Here is a 20,701-nt window from a genome sequence, read left to right as displayed (position 1 = left end):
CAGGTGTGTTGTCATCGTGGAAGGACCAGGCACCTGTTCGCCACAACTTGGAATGTTTCTTCCACAAATCATGATGCAACCTTTTCAAAACTTACACATACAAACTTTGGTTGAATGTTTGATCTGGAAGAACAGATTCTGCATGTACTACAACGGGCCTGCCCTCCAAGAGATAATTCCGGGCATTTTTGGGTTCCCCCTCATGTAAGGCCACAATTGACAGAATAACAAAGAAACATTTACAACCCAACACCATCAGAGTTGGAGGATTAAACACATCTCTTTTGCTAACATCAAGCACACATTCCCCTTCTCCGCAGAAAAAGAAAAATCAAAACAGTAAGAAGATAGATTTGAAAAACACAGTTAAGGAAGTCAAGCTAACAGATATACTTTGACTGGATAGCATAAGTTCTTGTCAAGTACATAAGTAGTATTATATACAGTTGTAAAGTAATTCTAGCATACTGATTGGTATCAAATGGATAGGAGACATGCTTCCAAAGAATGATACAATTAAAATGGATATCACCTAACAAAGATAAAAAATGACAGAGATATGCAAAGGAATCAGATAAATATGAGTTTGGGGGTAAAAGAAAAAGGGCTTGTACTATGCACAGTGCATAGTCCTTGACATTCATACTCAGTACATGAATAGTGAACTGTCTGGAGAAATTTTTGTTTCCTCCTTATTTGTACTTATGATAGAATAACTGATTGCAATTCCCTTCTCCCTGTTCCCCAACGTTGGTATGTTGTTATTTTTCAATGTTTTTATGAAGCCTTTGGCTTTACTTGAGCTAGGGTGGCAAGTATTCATGAAGAAGCCAAGCAGCACAGCTCACCTTTACACTCCAATTAGAGCTTCCCAAAGTCAGCCCTAAGCAACACTGAAAAGTCAGCCAGGTTTGTCTTCTGAGCTTGATTTCTCCCAGCTTTATGGCTTCTTCCTTCTATTTCCAGCACTTTGGTTTCCCTAGGCACTCTGGATCTTCAGTTAGAGAGGAAATAAATGATTAAGTTACCCATGACTGTGTATTAAAAGATTCAAGAACTGCCGTGTTTTATGAGGCCATTTAAAAAAACATAGATTTTTTTTTTAAGTGCCGATCCACAAATATCCACATTTAGGAACATTGAACTATAATGACATAGTGGGAAAGGTTAGAGGTAGTGAGGAGGGGAGAGTGACTCTCCAGAGAGAGAGGTTCTCCAGAAGAAGCTACAGAACACTCTTCAGTAAGCTCAGGTGTGACTGGGCTAAGGTTTTTCATTTTCTAATGCTCGTTAGGAGATTTGTCAGAGTGAGAAAGGAATGTGTGCCCTATTACAGAAAGAGAGAAGAGGGAAAGACACAGGAGAGAGAGGTAGAAAATCTCTTTTATTTATTGAGTGTATTCAACTGCAGAGTCTGGTAAAACCCTGAAAGAACCTTTTCCAGAATCTTCCCATTCAACTTCTCAGCTGTCTTGGGGTTCATATGTTATATGAAATGGTAAGTCTGAAGGTATAATGGATTTTGAGCCAAGAGTAAATTAATGATTCCAAAAGGGATTATAGGTTGTTGATGTTCATTGGGTTATTCAGTGGTTTCGTGTAAAACTAAAATGCTTTAATGGTAGAAGCTTTTTAAAATGGTAGAAACATCATTTTTCCTCCTCAAAAACCCTTTCTGTAGGCTTCATCTCAGAAAGATGGAGGGTGGGTCTTAGAGCACAAGGATCTTGAATTTTTGAACATCACAAAACTAGTCCAATAGTCCAATGAAACACACACACACACACACACACACACACACACACACACACACCTTATTTTTCTGATTTCAGTTTAACTGAAATTAATCCTGCTTAACTGAAGTCATTATCCTATAAGGAAAAGTTCACAGCATGAAGATGTGTGAGATCAGCCAGGGAAAGAATTTATAGAGCGATAGGAGAAAATAATCAAGTGTAGGATCCTGCCTTTTTTTTTTTTTGGAGTTGGAGTCTCACTCTGTCGCCCAGGCTGGAGTGCAGTGGCCGCTCCCGGCCACCGCAGCCTCGACCTGCTGGGCTCCGGCGATCCTTCCGCCTCAGCCTTCCGAGTAGCCGGAATTACAGGCATGCGCTACCACGCCCGGCTGATTTTTTGATTTATTGTAGAGATGAGGTCTCGCTGCCCAGGCGGGTCTCGAACCTGCGGGCTCAGGCAATCCACTCACCTCAACCTCCCAAAAGTGCGGGATCACAGGCTGAGCCACCGAGCCCGGCTGGATCCTGCCTTTTTTGAAGAATATTTTAATTGTCTAAACTATTTTCTTCTTTGGTTAAGGTCTATGGCTTGTTGCTTACATATCCCTAGACAAATGAAGACACCAACTTAGGTCTGTTTTTTTGTTTTTGCCCTTTTCTGGCACGAAGAGTCACGTATTTTGTGCTATGTCATAGTTTCTTTTGTAGCTTGGAGGCTCTCTAAAATGTGTTTATATTAGTCAACAGCTCTGCAGATAAGGCTAATATTGCATTGCTAATTCTAAACTTCCCATTAAATAAGGGAACACATTTTCTATTCTGTTCCACATTAGGAAAAAAATAAAAATTATGCAGTGATTTGTAGTTACAGTTTATATTATGGACTATCCTCCTAATTTTGCAAGTCACAGAATAGGTGTCCTTTGATTTTTCCATGTTCTTTCCAATTTTCATAATACTTTAAATAGGGAAAATGTAATATTTGCTCAGAAGTGGTGATTAAATAAAAGAACTTGATTAAAACATTTCTTAATTATATATTCTTAATCACAAAATTTATGACCTTTCCTTAGACCTTATGGTCTGTGATATTCCTTCCCTTACCTGAATTAGTTAGGTCACCATAACTAAATCTGGGACTCTGAGTTTTAGCACTAAATACCCACAGTCCTGGGCAAACCAGGACAGTTGGTTCCCCTAACACCAGCCTACCCTCCAGCTACTACCTAATTTTTCTGCTTGCCTTCATATCAAAATGTATCCACTGTACATCTCACACTGTCTTTCTTCACATCTTGACCCCTTAGTTCACTCCTGAACTCACTGTGGACTGGGCTCCTGTCTCTATCACTACATTTACCTAAGTTATGCAGGAGCCCCAATGGCCTTTGTCTTTTCCTGATGGATACTTTCCAGTCTTTGATCACACCCTTCCTGAAACTCTTTACTCCCAAGGCTTTGATAGCATCAGACTTCCTGGTCTTTGGCTGTTCTTTTAAACTCTTATTCATGGGATATCTCCCTCTACTTGTTTTCTGAAGGATAGTTTTCCTCAAGATCCTACACTTGATTATCTTCTCTTATCGCTCTATAAATTCTTTCCCTGGCTGATCCCACACATCTTCATGCTGTGAACTTTTCCTTATAGGATGATGACTTTGAAATCAATATTTTTGTCCCAGACTTCTCTTGTGAAGCAACTACCTATGAAACACCCATACATCCCACATGCACTTCACTAAAACTGAAATTTTTATTATGACCTTTTGATGACCTTCACTAGGATCCTCTTTCTTCTTGTTATTAGTATCACCAACAATTATTCACCTATACTAAAAAATCCTAGGATCAGTCATTCTTGATTGTATTTTCTTTCAGCTCCATTTAGCTAATTACTAAGTTGTTCAGTTTTGCTTCTTAAATAGCTCTTAAATTGGTCTTTCCTTCTCTATTCTTACTCCAATTTCCTGGTTTCAAGAAAGTGTCATCTTTTGTCTGAATCATTGCCACAGGCTCCCAATTCATCACATGGCTCTAGTCTTGCCTTCAGACTCTGTCCTACTACTTAATGCCTAATACACAGCACAAACTATAGTGTTTTTCACAGAATAACTTATATGAAACTGTGTAGATGGCTTTGCTATTGTACTTACCATGTTGCTATTTATCTTCCCCACAAGATACTTTATTCATCTTTGTATTCCTAAAGCCTGTGGCCATATCAAGTACTGAGAAGATAGGTGCTCAGCACAAAGTGCTTTTCTATGAATATATATCTTCCCTGTCCCTTCTCCTAAAGGGATGGGACTACAGTTTAAGAGTCTATCTATATGTCCCCCAAAGTGCTTCACATGTAGCACACACTTAATAATTAGTTACAGAATGCATAAATGAGTGTTTATATTCTCAGGACAACTGGTTGCAATGAATTAGTGTTGCGAGCCAATCAAAGATGCAATATAGAAGTAGTTTAAAAACCTAGATAATTGAAAACATACTTTTTATAGTTTAGAACATATATTTCTAGCAAAATATGAGCAATTCACAAAGTAAACATACTAAATTTTTCTTTAATGTGTTCTGTAAGTCTTTAATTTTTCATGCCTCTAAAAAATAGCTTACCCTCTAGAGCACAAAAGCCACTCTATTTTGTATAATATTAAGGAATATGAGGTGTTGCATACAAAACTTAAGAGATTTATTTAGCATATTTTAAATGCCATAACAATATGTTTGACAGTTTCCATTAGACATATGCACATATTAAATACATTTTATCATAATAGTTTGAAATGGAAAAATTGAAAAGATAATTACGTATTGTTTATAATCTTCTAGCACATAATATATGCTTAGGCTACTAGCTTGCTTTTAATTGAGCTACTTTTTTTTTTGAGTTGGAGTCTTACTCTGTTGCCCAGACTGGAGTGCAGTGGCACACTCATGGCCACCCCAGCGTTGACCTGCTGTGCGCCAGCAATCCTTCCATCTCAGCCTTCTAAATAGCCGAAACCACTGGTGCATGCTGCCATGCCCAGCTAATTTTTTATTCACTGTAGAGATGAGGTCTTGTCCACTTACCCGGGCTGGTCTCGAACCCACAGGCTCAGGCATTCCACTGGGCTCGGCCTCCCAAAGTGCTGGGACTACAGGCTGAGCCACTGAGCCGAGCCTAGCTACACTTTCAAAGTAAATTTCAAAAGACTTAATGGGAACTTAGTACATCTTCTTTATTAATTAATTTCTATTGGACTAAAATAATGCCAAAAATATGGAAGTTTTTTTCTTTTCAGTCTTCACACTTTCTTATAGTAGCATTTAGTGGTCCTTCTGTTATTCTTAGCTTATTTAACTACTGCAATGAGCATTACTATTATTTGCCAGCTGCTTAGTGACTAGAGAAAAAAAGGACACAGTTTTCAAGATGTATTTTTTTTTTTTTTTTTTTTTTTTTTTTTTTGCATCTGATTTAGTTTGATTCTAGATATTCTACCAAAAGGTCAAAACTGTAGAAAAGAAAAATTATGTATCAAAATCTCACTTTTATGAAAAATCTATATGTAGAATAACAGAAATAGAATACTATCGTATTTGAATTAAGATAAATGCAGATAATTTTAATTTTAAATTTCATCAATATTAAAAATCAATTGTTTATGTAACACAATCGATTCATAACAATAACAAATTCTCTTCAAATAATTGTTTTCTGTTTAAGAGCTGCAGCTTCACACAATAAGATATGAAATGTAATTTAAATACAGCATGATGGGCTTCATATGTGTACCAGAAGTGCTCACTAAAATCAGTTTAAATCTTCATGTTTATATGTGAATAAATATGCTTGTGTAGTCACAGCTCTCCATATTTAGTAATGCTAATTTTCAGAATTTCAGAAAAATATAAGAGAAAATGAGTTGCATATTTGACTTCCAAAAAAATCTGAACTTGCTACTCACAAGATCTGTGATTCTTGAAAATTCTTGAAAGTATTTATTATCATTAAGACAACTTTGCTTTAATTTTATACTTAAATGAACAAAGTCTTACATTAGTAATTAGCTTCCTAAAGTAGATGGTTTCTAGAAAGTAACGAAACAACGTGGTTTCTACTCTGTAATTATAAAAACACACAGAAAGCCATTTCAGGATTCTGGCCCATGCATTCTTTTAGTATATTCTTTTTTTTTTTTTTTTTGGTTTGGAGGAAAATATATTATCTACTTATTTGATCTAGGGTGAGAGAAGGGGTATCCAACTAATTCTAGCTTGTCCCAGACTTTCCCAATAAAACAAAAGTCCCATATTCTGGGAAACTCTTTAGTCCTAGTACACACTGGGAGAGTTGATAGCCCTACCGAGAGATGAACTAAACTTTGAAACTTTGAGGTAATTGAGCCTTACCTTTACATCATTGGTGTTCATTCTCGTTCCCTCCTTTCCAACAAATATATCATCAATGTCCACAAGGATGTACCTGTCCAAGGACAATGCAAGCCTCTTCCCTGATAAGAAGGAGATGGCATCTATGAAGATGAGCTTGTGTAGCCAAAAGTTCAAGTTGTTGCCAAAAAGTACTCTTTGAATTCCATCATGAAGCCCCAGGTCATGTATGATAGTGGCATAAAAAGCACCTTTAGAGATGAGAGGAGAAAGGTTTTCTGGGGTCTTTACTTTGGCAAATATTACTGGCTGGTAGGCTGAGTGATTAATCTGAAACACTGTCCAGTCAGTTCCAGGTAAAGAACCTTTTTCAAGCTTAGAAGATTTGGTCACATGAAGCAATGGAGAATGAGGGTTAATACAACAATCTTTTACTGCAAGGTTTCCATAGATGGAGAATGGGAACCCTTTTAACTGAAAGCTCTGAAGACTCTTCTCACTAGTTTTGTGAAATCCAATGACCCCCACACCATATTCTACACAGTATTTATCTAGAAGGCTTCGATTCCAAGAGTCCATATTTATATACTTTAAAATATTCTCATAAATAATGAGAATATATTTGCCTTTAGATTTGTCTATGAGTGCCGGGAGGTCTCCCTTTCCAGGGGCAATTTCAATGTGATACTGGAATCTACTTGATTCCAGAATCATAATGATGTCTTGACCAAGGGATGAGTACTGGCTCTCCACAAACACTAGGACTGTGGAGTCTGTCCTTGAGGCATCAAAAGGCTTCATCGTTTTCACTTCCATTAGCCTATAGGGTAGGTGTTGGAGGTCACCACAGTCCACTTCTGAAGCCATCTCAGAAAGTTCGTTTTCCTGCTTGTAGCCACTGTACAGGTAGTAAGCAGAAATGATAATGCTCACCATACAAAATGTGGCAAGCAGAATAACGGTTCTTTGAAAGTGTCTGTGAAGCTTCATGATAAAACTCATGTTGTATATACTTTCCTTGACTATTCCGATAGAAGCACCATCAAAAAGTAAAAGAAAAGATGGTGTTTCAGATACTTTTCCAGTCTCAGTCAACAGTTTATGTCACCATTGCAGCGCATTTGTATCATTTGATCAGGACTCACAGAAAATACAATCTGAAAAATAAAAGAGAATATAGAACATTCAGTCTGCAGCATTAAAATGAACAAGTTTTTATCTTGTTGACTGGCATCAGACTACCGGGCAGATGAACTGGTGTGGGGTAAATTATAAAACCTCCCTTTCCTTCTCCCAGATCTGGATGCGAACTTGGAAGGAAGAGAAGGAGGAAAAGGGTCCCATTGAACTCTTATCACTAATTCAGAAAAGACATTGGCCTAACAAGGAAATTCCTTTTATTCACCGAGCTTTGCATCACTTCCAAAGGTCACCCGGGCCATACATTGCCATTTTCTGTTATCCAGGAACACATCATGTGATACATACTCAAGCTACTTGTGTTTAATTACATCTACATGTGTGTACATGTAAAGTTCATGAAAGTTTGAGCAGGTTTCATTAAATGCCAAAATTCAAACACTAGTTTTTTTCTTTTCTGAAAAGCTGTTGATTCAGTGAGTTTTGTCATGATCTATACACTTCAAATTCATTACAGAAACAACTCTGATAGTTGTTTTCATCAGAATAACCTTGTCAAGATGCATATATGGCCCCACAACCAAACTGATTATTTTAGAACTGTATGTTTACATATTTAGGATTTTTAAAAATCAAAACAGTCATGTGGTAAGATGAATGTGAGGAGTAAAATACTTCCCAAGTTTCCTTCAAACCTGGCGTGAGACCATAAGGCATCATGTACTCTTAGGGAAGAGCATATTTACCCATTCCTTCACTTTTTGTACCATTCTGTTTTTGCTTTTTAGGAAACAGTTCAGTAACTATATTAAAAAATACTTCACAAGTGTTTTTAAAAACCAGAATGAAAACAACTGAGACTTCATGAAACACCTTGTTTTGCAATAATTCCAAATTCTTTTCAAATCTTAGTAATATTTGGAAATTTAGTAACTTTGAAAAATAATAAGAAAGAAACATGGGTTCTTCTTGGAGCAAAATCTTATTAGAGTCTTATTTATGGTCTCGGCACTTTGCAAGGTAATATCATGGAACACAAAAGAATTAAGACAGGTCTTGTTATTGTCCATAATGCAGGCTGAAAGCAGCTGGTAAGACAAAAAGCACTGGTGAAAAACATTGCATTTAATGTTTGCCATAAACGTAAGGTTTATTACAACGATGTTTCTTATTAATTGTGACATATGAGCCCTTGTACCTTCCAAGTAAAATGATGAGGTTAGAATAAGTTATCACCAAGAACATTCTGGTTCTCAAGTTCTATGATGTTCACCTGTGAAATAAGGAGTGAACAATATTTTGAATAATATATGTCTATATTTATGAATAAAACATTACTCTGCAATGCCACTACAGGGCATTTACAAAATATTTATTCTACTTACTAAATAAATATGCTACTTATCTTGTAAATTATATATTGTAGCTTATTCATCCAAATGTTTAGGGTTTCTATGCCATTCATTCAAATATTTGTGGGGTGGCCTCTCATTCTATTTAAAATACAACACTCTGCATAGTGAATTTCTTTAAAAGGCTCTAGATTATAAAGCATAGGGAGTAAGACTGATCATAATGTGTGGGTTGTGGATTATAGGCAATGACTGTAACAGGGTGAGAAAAGAAAAAGAACATGGCAAGTAGAGGTGAAGTGCTTCAGGAGTTAGGGGTAGGATTTGGGCAGAGCCTTGAAGGGTGAGGATAATTTGAATAGACATTCTAGATAGAGGGAATGTTACAGAGGCAGGAGTGAGCACACAATATTAGACAAGGGACATGAATGATGAGTGGAAGGAAAGGGTGAGGAATACTTAAAAAATAAATTTGGCTATGTATGGGTAACTCAGATTATGGACAGATTTGATTGCACAAAGGTCATGAAAGTCTGTAAACTGATGTTATGGTTTGCATGTCCCCCCCAAATTTCATGTGTTGGACACAATCTTAAGTGCAACAGTGTAGGGAGGTGGGGGGCCTAATAAGAGGTGATTAGGTCATGAGGGCTTTGCCAGCATGAATGGATTGTCGTTTGTTTGAGGGTATCTAAGTCTGTGGAGTGTTTCAAAATCTCTCAAGAGTGTTATAAAAGTGAGTTCAGCTTACTCTTGCTCTCTAGTTCTAGTGCACACTCTCTTGCCCTTCAGCTTCATGCTATGAGATGACACAGTAGGAAGGTCCTCACCAGATGCCAAGCACCATATACTTGAACTTCCCAAACTCCAGAACTGTGAGCCATGTAAATTTATAGTGTTTATAAATTAGCCAATCTGTGGTATTCTGTTATGGTAAAAAACTAAGACAGGAGACATTAAATTTTCTTGATTAGGGGAATAACATATGAGTAAGATTTTTCTGGAACAAGAATTATTCAATAACATGGAGGAGGTTGTCACAGAGCAATCTTAGAGTCTGGCAAGCTAGTACAAGCACATCTCTCACAATGTTGTCATAAACTGTTAATGACCGAGGGCAAGGAAGAGTGTGGGGAAACAAGTCTGCAAAGAAAGGGGGAGGAGAACTTGGTATGCCATTTGACGTCTGTGATATAGCATCCCTCTGCCAGACAAAATGCCACAAAGTGATATGACATGCTCTAAAATAAATCTAATATAAATGATACATTCTACTCTTTTAAACGTTCTAGTGTAGGTATAGGTATAATTTAAGCAAATACAAATTACTGGACAACCGAGTTTCATCGTAACTATGGTTATTTCATCTCGATACATTATTGTAGTTTTAAAATTGTGTACATGTTTATGATTATATGTGTTCTGGAGCACAACAGAAGGATACAAAAATCTTCCCATTTCTGTGTTTCAAATTTAGCTGTGAAGTGTTTTTGACTGGATATAAAACGTATTGCCACATTTTCTATTTCAGATAGCAGCATTTTACAGTTTGTTCCCTTTGTCAAAAGTGAAAGGCATGTAACTTATCCAATTCTTATCTGTGACGAGGCAGAGTAGTGAGGAGTATTTGCTCTGACTATTTAGGACAGATACTAGGAGTCCATCAAAGTTACCTTCTCTGTTAGCAGTTACAAAATACTGAAGGACATTTATTTTCCATTAAGCTCTTCAAGTTTCCTCCTGAAGCCAAAGGAAATTCCAATATATGGCTCTGAGGATTTGATCTAACATATTTAAATGGATATATTAAGATTCTCCTGTTTTCTGCAAACCATTTTCAATTGCATATTAACTTTACTGTGGCCAACTTCATTCTCTGGTGTAGACTCTCAAAATGTACTGTTGATACTGCAGCCTCATCGAGAAACAGCTACTCCCCATTCTCTGCTGTGCCTCTGCTAGCTCTGAAAACTCACCGTGGACTGAGCTCTTGTCTCTTCTGCAGGGAGTGGCACTGTAGCAGCAAGGGGGGGCAAAGGTACAGCCTCCTCTTGAGTTCTTCATGATGGCTATCACAGGGACAGGTAGAGGTGGAAAATGAAGCCCCTCCACACAATTCCCCTGTGATACCTTCTCTGACTTTCTGGACTTGGTAAGACTCAGCAGGCATATATGATCATTGTGAAAAGTACCTCTCCTTTGTACTTATTGCCACAGTTGTTACAATTTTGTTGAAAGTCAGCCTCGGTCTGGGGGTGGTGGCTCAAGTCTGTAATCCCAGCACTTTGAGAGGCTGAGGCGAGAAGATTGCCTGAGCCCAGGGGTTTGTGACCTGCCTGGGCAACTTGGTGAGACCTCGTCTCTACAATATATCAAAAATGAGCTAGACATGGTAGCGCGCACCTGTAGTTCTGGCTATGTGGAAGGCAGAGCCAGGATCGCCTGATCCCACCAGCCTGGTTGAGGCTGCGGTGGCCGTGAGAGTGTCACTGCACTCCAGCCTGGGCAACAGAGTGAGACTACAACACACACACACACACACACACACACACACACACACACACACACACAGTCTGCGTCTTTCTGACTGGAAACTTCAAGAGAGTAGAGATAATGCCTTTTTTGTCTATCATTACATCCCTAGTGCCAGGAGCAGAATAAGTACTCAATGACTATTTGCGGAATTAACTGACCACAATTGCATATTATGCCTATAAATTAATTTGACAGTTCTACTTTATTCTAATGCCATAATTTATCTTTTAAGGCTACACATGACTAATAATATGATTATAATTATAATTTCCCATACATCTGGTGGCTTTGACATCTATTTCACTTAACACTAAGTTAATATAATATAGCATCCCAACACGAGATACACTTAATATCAAACCATTGCTTTGTTCAACTCTGGTGTATACACATGGCTCTCTGAGCTACCACCACAAAGTGTCTTAGCTTTGGCCTGCTTCCCTACCTTGGGAAGTGAATCTCTTTCTCTCTCTATCTCCTCTCTCTTTCTTCTCTCTAATTTACTTACTAAATAAACTATATTTTCCAATCTAAAAAAACAAAACAAAACAAAAAAACCTTCACCCACCAAAAAATGCCTATCAAGTAATCATTATGCAATTAGTCACCAGGTATTTATTGAACACCTACTTTGGGATTAATACTGTACTAGGTGCTGGGGCACCACATAAGTATATTAGGAATGATTCTCTCCCCTAAAAGAATGGACTGTATTAAGGAAAATAGGACTTGTGAAACAGCAGCCAACATTATAGTGATTTATGCTGTACCAACCATATCTGTCACAGGTTTCAAAAGAAAGAGGGAGGATAATGAAGCTCAGGAAAGTCAATGGCAGTTTCTAAGAGACATGGTGCTTGGTGGGAGCACAGCATGATGGAGTGGGTTCGAATATGAGGATAGGAAGAACATGTCAGGCAAAAGCCCCTGGCAAGGTTGAAGAAATAAAATGGTTATGTTGCGTTCACCTCAGAGGAAAACTAAACTAATTATAAGACACTAAGCATTAGGTTAAAAATGGAAATGATATTTGGTTGAAAGAGTGCTGCAGATTAATGAATGTCCTTGGAAGTCATTGTGAAACACAAGATTATCAACCTGGAAATAGAGAGCACTGGGTGTATTTGATTAGAGAGGTTTAATTAAAATAGTATTTCTAGACGGTTAGTGTATTAGTGATACACTTGTCCACTTGAATGGACAAAGAGGAGTGACAGGAACAGAGGGAGTATATGCCGCATTGTATAGAGTGAGGAAGTGGGTAGAGTCAAGACAGTTCCAGTTAAAGGGCTGCTGCTGTATAATCCATGTGGGAGATGGTATGTGTCCAGACTAAGGTGGTTAATGGGGAAATTGCAAACAAGAGACGTGTGGGAGTAAAGCGGAAAAGGACATGCTTACTGTTAAATTATGGTTGGGGAAGGTGGCAGGCTTGGGGACTAGAAGATAAAGGTGCCAGTAATAGAAGCATAAAGCTTACAGTGGAAACTAGCTTGAATCAGTGATAACCTTCAGATTCTGCTAGGTGGATAACTACATGATGCATGGTAAGGCAGCAAAATTACAATGTTCTAGAAAGTAGTAGTGTGTAGACAAATAAAAAAGTCAAGAAAATCTTTGAAATGGATAGGCCACAGACAAATCTCAACAAGCTACACAAACTCAGTTCCTCAGGAAAACCTTTAATGACCAGCTCAACTCTACCCTCCCCTTTAGACCAGGTGCCCTTTTTGGAGATGTTATCCAAATTCTTAAAAAATATTATTAACAAAATTGTTTATTTAATGTCTCTATTTCTTGTTAGACTAAGATTTTCAAGGATATAAGTCTTATATTATTTTCAGTAATCTTTCAAATAAGAAACAGGATAAAAACATTTTTTTTTTTTGAGTTGAAGTCTCACACTGTCACCCAGACTGGAGTGCAGTGGCCGCTCCGGGCCACCGCAACCTCAACCTGCTGGGTTCCGGCGATCCTTCCACCTCAGCCTTCCAAGTAGCTGGAACTACAGGCGCGCCCTATCATGCACGGCTGACTTTTTGATTTATCGTAGAGATGACGTCTCGCTGCCCAGGCGGGTCTCGAACCTGCGGGCTCAGGCAATCCACTCACCTCAGCCTCCCAAAGGCACGGGATTACAGGCTGAGCCACTGCCAACAAGATCAACAGGTAAACACTTTAGCATAGTGATGGTTATGTTTCTGAAATACTCTCACACACAAAAATTGAAAATTACAGACTTTTGCATAGTCAGTAGGGTTCCTTGAATACAGAAAGAACAAGCACACTGACCTGCAGGTCAAAGAGTTCCCATGGACACAGCTGTCTTGATCAGCAGAATAAAGCCAACAGTTGTGGTTGAATTCTGCTCCCTATTCAACTTATAATGAGGAATATGCTGAATGACCAAGAAACTGTAAGTTAAATTTAGACAATCAACAAACCACTTAGGCAGGCATTCTGGAATAAACAGTTAGGTACAGGAAAGTTACAAGGTCTGATCAGTTATAAACATCACATCATCATCAAGATTCCCTATATGCTAGCCTGAAGGAAATAACATCAGAAAGGAAGGTAGAATGACATTAGCAACACAATTAACATTTAATGCTTTAAGTACACTTAGCAACACAATTAACATTTAATGTTTTAAGCATACTTACTATGTGCCAACACCCATGCTGGACCCTTTAAAGGCTAAATAATCTGCCCAAGATGTCACAGCTAGGAGAGGCTGAACCAAAATTTGATCTCTGATGGCCTACATCAAAGATATCCCACGTCTGGGAAGACAACTGTAACATGCTCTTTCCATGCTAGGAACAAGTACAAAATGAATACTGGACGGTTATTATTGTTAGATGCTTCTGTTTTCTCATAAGAAAATGGCATCCTGTGGCAACCACTAAATAGGGTTTTATGGAGGTTATGAGATAAACTATCAAAACTTCTTAGAATAGCATTTGGCATATAGAATAAACAAATATAAGAGATCTGTTATGATGACGATTACTATAGAAATAACACATGAAATGGGAGAAATATCCTGAGGATGGCCAGTGAAAGTGCCTAAGAGTTCCTAAAGGGACAGCTACAAGTATTTTAGCTTCAGTGGAGTTGTGGGAAGCACAGAATCTCATTCTTAGTGCATAAATCTAAGTCAGATGATTCTTAGAGCAAAAGAAGAGGCTCAGGCTCAGTCAGAAGCATAACCAGCTTTACATCCTTGGGTTTCTCTTATTTCTCCTCCTTATCTTAGAGGAGTTCACATATACCATGGTTTTCATTACCATCTCTACACTAGTAAATTCCAAATTTTTTGGAACTCAGATATCCTTCCTCTAAGCTGTAGGACTTCAAATTGAACTATTACCTTGATATAATAACAACAACAATTCTCATTGATTGTGCTCTTTCTTATTATGTGCCAGTCACTATTTGGGTCCACTATAATCATGTCACAAGCAAACTTAACCTGTCTAAAATGGAATTTATGATCTTCCACCCAAAACCATCTTCACTGTCCCACAATCACCTAGTGGCTCATCCTTGACACATTCTTTTACTTTAACCTTGCTTAATTTTTTATTTTATTTTATTTTATTTATTTATTATTATCTTAAAGATATGGGGTACAACTCAGGGTTAGGTATATAAATGTTCATTATGCAGGTACGCTGTTGATGAGGTGTACCCCTCAAAGTCCTCTCATTTCTATTCCTCAAAGTTCTCTTGAACAAGTGCTCTTCTTTCCTATGCATGCAACATCATCCCCATGGACTACTGTAGCAACTAATCTCACCACAAACATTCTTGGCTCCTACTACACTTTTCTCAATGCAGTTTGAAGTGGAACTCTGTTAAGTCTTTCCAGCTGAAAACCCATCAACACAATGGCTGTTTATTTTACTTGCTGAGTGAAAGTCAAATTCCTTTACATATCCCACAAGACCCTGTATAGTAAGCTTCTCACTTGTATGTCTCAGTCCTGGTTAGATGATGTACTCCCCTCTAAGTTTCAGGCAAATGGGTCCTCTTTCAGTTCCCCAAAAGGGACGGTCTCTTTTATGTCTCAGGACTTCCCACATGCTGTTCCCTTTGCCTGGAAGTTTTCTCCCCACTTTCCATCTGGCTTCAACCTCTAAGTCCTATGCTTCCAGGTATAAATGTACCTTTCTCAGAAAATCTTCCCTGAAGCCCCTGATCTGTCAGGTCTCCCTGTTACACCTTTTCACATCACTCTCCACCCTACCTTTGTAACATGTTCCAGAGTCAAAATTAGTTAGGAAAGTTTCTGTGTATGAATTTTCTCCATAGACTGAAAGCATCTTGTTTACCTCTATATTACTGAGGTCTAACACAGGGCTTAAAGTAAGAACAGCCTACTGAATACTTGTTGAATGAGTTTTTAAAAAGGGCTCTATTAAGTGTTACAAATAGCAGCTGTATTCACAAACAAGGGCAGTACTAAAGTTGAACCATCTTCCATGAATGGATACCTCCATCACTCACATTAACCTCAAACAGTCAAAACGATAATATAAACAATGTGAATGGCAGTGACCAGCTTGATCAGAGCCATAAATCAGGTATATCTGGGATGTGCTTTTCACTGGATTTTACTCAACTACTTATTTTTCCCATTTTGAAATTTTTCAGAATTCAGTGTGAATAGAGTCTCTTTGCAATGCATCTATTTTTAAAAAGACTCCACCAAGGAAACATTAGCAATTATCTAAAATAATTTTTTCTAATATAACAATTATCTATTTACATTAACAAACGGCAGAGGGATCAATTAGCTTTTGGAATCAAAGACAATTCCATCCGCATAGTGAGGAACCAAACACACACAAACATACATTTCACAAAGTTTTGTAGTACCTGCAAGAGGAAGTGCCTACTTGTCAATGTAACCCAACTTTTCTCTTCCACTAACACCCACCATCATCCGCAAGTAAAAATCAATTTCTAAATGAAATAGAATTATGTTAAAGTTGGCAGTACAAAAAATGTGAAAAAAGATTACCATCTGGAAAATGAGTATTAATAACTAAAGAGCTTCAGGTTCTAACATAAATGAAAGATATTTAAAAGATCTTGACAATATTCCTCTGTCTCAGAAAGGAATGAACTATAAAACTATATTTTATGGTGCTGAAAAAGGCATTTGGAAGGCTCAAATATATTACATGAATTTACTAAAAGTAATTTAGTAATATTAAAAATTGACAAAGAACATTCTTTTCTTTGGGAAAGAAAGTGTGAAATTGTGTCATGTTAATTGAACCCTGCTGTGGTAGGCAAGTGAGAAGCTCATTTGCATGGAGTACAACCAAGAATACACTCTGTCTTTAGAACTGTGGCTTTTAAAAGATAGATGGGAGAAAAGCTGCACTTGGGGCATCAGCTTTGTTTGGTACATTAAATGGCAAATGACTTTCTATTGTAATGCTCCCTCCATCTTTGTATTTAGAAATTATGAAAGAAAGAACACTTTCTGTTCACCTCCCTCAATGTTGTACCACCCAGTGAGGCAAGAGAAGAAAACTCACCCCACAGTATTAGCATGATCTCTCACTGGCTTCCTGGACCATAGGATGTAAATTTAAAGATCAGTTGTTGGCTATATTTTTGGGCAACTGACATGAACCAGAGAAGAAAAGGCAGACAATCTGCAGAGAAAAGGTGATGCAAAAAGAAAAGAAAGGAGCAATGAAGAAATATCAAACCAGTTGAAGTAACAGGAGAGGAAAAAGAAATCACGTAAATCAGACTGAATATACTTCATTAAAGAAGGTACCACGATTAATAGTTCTGGGTACTGCTCTATGCCTGGCAAAAGTAGGTGCTTAGTAAATACCTCTTGGGTGAGTGGATGATTACTTCATATGTAAGGGTGGAAGTAGTAGAAATGGTTGGAGTGGTAAGTGGATTATAATAGATTGCTTCTGTAGTATCAAGAGGCATATTAGCACAGATATTTGAAAACCTACAGAGACAATGTAATATAGTAAAGCAATGTGCATTGGAGTCAGACTCAAACTGAATCAGCTCCACCATGTGCCAGGGATATGATTTTAGGCAGGCAGGTAACCTCTCAGTGCCTCAATTTCTTCATTTGTAAAGTGGGAATAGTATTTGCCTCAAATAGTCTTTGTGAAGATTGCCTGAGCTAAAAATTAATACATATTTAGAACAGTGCCTGATACAAGGCAACTATTCTGAATGTTAACTGTTATTTTAAGAACTTACATCTCTGTTAGTAAAAAGCTAAGAAATAGTACGCATCATTCATTTAAGCTTTGTACTATTCTGTAGTGCTTTTCATGTGCATTTGTCCTATCCTTCAAAACAAGTTCTACAATGTTGGACAACAAACAGGATAGGAAAGGGTCTCTGGGATCCTCATTTTACAGGTGAGAAAACTAAGTTAGCAAGAAAGCTGTCCAAGGCCACTCCTCTTCTGACAGAGCCAGACCCAGAATACAGGTCTGCTTTCATGTTTGTTTCAAACATTGTAATCAAACAAAAAGATGTAAAAATGTAATATATATTAAATGGATACACATCATTGAGATGCTGAAAGGTTTTAGGATAGAACAGTAATATTTGATTTTTAAGCCCTTGTTTGGCAACAGGTACGTAAGAGTTATAGCCTCCAGTAATTTGTAGGAGTTTTCGTAAAATGATTTATTATAGACATTAATTACTTGTAGTTGGACCTGATTACTTTTTTTTAATGTCATGTAACTTGAAATTGATGGAAAAATGTTTAGAGTAACATAAAAGGATAAATCACTCACTGTGATATCCAGGTGCCTAAGGATATAGTTTTTATTAAACACAAACACACAGACAAACTAACAAATTCTAAAGCAAATCCTTTGCTATTCTAAGAGAAACTTAAGTAAAAATAATTTTGAGCATTGTTCAGACTAATTATCATTATAATGTAGGCTGTTACTTTCCTGGCTTGGCAGCATTCCCTAATCTGGATGGGTGTTCAGAGTTCGTGCAATTCAGTGTGAATGCTCATTTTTAATAAACACAGCACAGGGAAAGTAAACTTCTACTGTCTTTTTCCCTACTGTCTAAACTGTTAAACAATTAGAAAGCCAAGTCATTCACTTGGTTGAGAATAGTGTTTTTATACCTAGTGCTATTTTTTTATTTTATAGGATATAGAAATCACAAAGTATTTGAATACAGTTTTTAAAAATATATATTATTCCTCAACAAATTCACATTTCAGTTTAAAAGTTGACCCTAATTACCAAAGAGTAGCTGAGACTCAACCAGGTTTCAAAGAAGTCATATAAACAGATTCCCTGGCTTAAAAGGTAATTTTGCTATTTCTTTATGGTTTTAAAATTTTGAAATTACAAGTCAACTTTTAAATATTTATATTCTAGCTCATAATACCTTCTTTAGAGAATATATTGCCCAGAAAAGGAAGCCCAAATGCCTAATTATCTCTTCCACGATATATATTTTAAAAAATTTTTTCAGTTACACCTAATATTAATATTTGCTGCAAAGTTTAGAAACATTACTTTTCTCGAGACTATGTATTTAAAAAGAAGGTATACTATAATGCAACAAAACTAAATTATAACAAATATCTCTACAAAGAGATAAAAGTTTTGTTTTATCTACAACATTTTAGTAATGTGAGAATCCTTCATCTGAAAGACTGTGAGGGAAATTAACTCATGTGACCAGTTTAAAATGAACACATGTTTACACAAAGAAAGAAGTATTCTATTTTACCATCAAGACCATAAGGAAAAACAATATCACAGAGATGATAGATACTGTGTTAACCAGAGAAAGAAAAAAAGAGCCACTGTTAGGGCAAGCCTCTTTATATGTTCAGGACTATTTTAAAAAGAAGTATCTCTCAAATTTATTTTTGAAGTCTCCTCAGGTATAATATTTATAGGAAACTATGAATGAAGAAAAAGAAAAAAAAAATATCTCCTTAGCAGAAGATCAGATATCTGAGAGTTTCTTTTCCATATCCTGCTCTCTTGTGGTGAAAAACATTGTTCAATAGTTGATAATATAATATTTTCTAGGGGCAAAAAAAAAAGAAGACAGAGAATGGATCTGAGATTAGTTTAACACATCTCAATATTTGATTTGTATTTTCATCTAATATTAATGTGTTTATGTTTTTAGACGTGTTTTCTTCAAAACTCTTCCAAATTAAATATGTTTCTATAAAAGACTTTGGAATTTAAACTGTGTCCAGCTATTAGAAAACTGCTTGGAAAAGGATCTGGGTAAACCCCTTAAAGCATGTAACTTGGTTCTTCCCTGTTCCCCTTACCAAAGTGGATATATTAAACAGAAGATATATCTATTTTCTTTTCATTTAAAGCTTCAGAAGTCAATACTTAGGCTGATTATTTCTTTGCAGTTACATTTAAATTTATTAATTGTATAATTTTAAATAACATTTATAAAATAAACTGTACTAAATAGAAAGCTTTTTGAGTATCAGTACTGTACAGATAGGCAGCTGGTTTAGTTTAAACCTCTGATGTTGCTTACGAAATTCTGTCAAGGCAGCAGACATGATCAGTTTAACAAAGGTACTGCAACATAATTCTAAGTTGTTGGTGAAAATCTTAAAGAACGACCAGGGGTCATCTCCTTAATACCTTACTCTTATGAAAGAGAAGCTTTACAATTATCCCTAAGTGCGACAGTCCTTTGTTTCACTTAATCAAAATGCTCTGTTTCTTCTTCAAGAACAAAATGAGGCACTTGTGCAATCCTGGAATCCTTAGATTAATTGGAAACAAAGTTGCTATCTCTTACTGGGAGCTCTTACATTTTGAGTGAGGCATTAAGGTATAGTGTAAATAAATACATGCACTTACCTGGAAATACAGGTCAAAGAGCTGGAAGTGCTGGAGAAAGTTTCAATGGATGGAAAAGACACCGGAACAGGAGCATCCGCTATCAACGGCTCAGGCTTTTTGGCTTACAAGTGGCAGCAACACCAGTCCTGGCCCAGTGCTCTTGTGTTATGTAACATCTTATTAATATTAGCCATCAAACTGCTACCAAGCTGCCGAGGCACTAGAGGGCAAGAGTGTCACATGCAAGACCCGTCGCCGAGGGACCTTGGCAGCACTTCGGGGGAAGGCACAAGCCAACCAAGCTGCTAAATAACACGATGCCTGAACGCGACAGCAAACTTGTAATGTTCCTCAAAGAATATTTTACATGTCAGTGTTCTGCCTAGCCGGAGTTAAGAGGTTAATACACATGCATAAGCAAATGACCACCCCACGCAAAACTTTCAGGGTTGCATTTAGAAACCCAGTCAGTCACCCGGGAGGCTGGTTTTCCATTGTCTGCATAAACTTATTTAAGGCAAGGGAGGAAAGGCTGGTTAAATATATAAACGAGTGTCGGTGTCAGGACCCCTACATTTCGGGCCACAGGAAACTTGTCCTGACCGCGGTGCCACCCCTGGAGTGGCATTTCCAGTCCCCGGGGCGGTTCCTGGGCGAGGGCGCTGCCCGTCGCCGATGTCAT

The 20,701-nt window shown here is 37.3% G+C and overlaps 1 protein-coding gene across 1 annotated transcript in view; it reads right to left on the bottom strand.

The window, feature by feature from the left end:
* The window catches only part of LOC103254993 (N-deacetylase and N-sulfotransferase 3), a 192,614-nt gene extending 172,360 nt beyond the window's left edge, over window positions 1-20,254 (bottom strand). The window contains exons 1-2 of the mRNA XM_008052968.2: window positions 20,038-20,254; window positions 6,141-7,276 (exon numbers count right to left, since the gene is read on the bottom strand). Of these exons, the coding sequence (XP_008051159.1) occupies window positions 6,141-7,121 (981 nt within the window). The 5' untranslated portion in view covers window positions 7,122-7,276; window positions 20,038-20,254. The remainder of the gene's footprint in view (window positions 1-6,140; window positions 7,277-20,037) is intronic.
* Between the last annotated feature and the right edge of the window lie 447 nt (window positions 20,255-20,701).

Source organism: Carlito syrichta, unplaced genomic scaffold (genome assembly GCF_000164805.1).
Source record: "Carlito syrichta isolate Samal-C Ts95f unplaced genomic scaffold, Tarsius_syrichta-2.0.1 Scaffold287740, whole genome shotgun sequence".
NCBI classification, from domain to species: Eukaryota; Metazoa; Chordata; class Mammalia; order Primates; family Tarsiidae; genus Carlito; species Carlito syrichta.
This window is presented reverse-complemented; position numbering and strand designations above follow the sequence as displayed.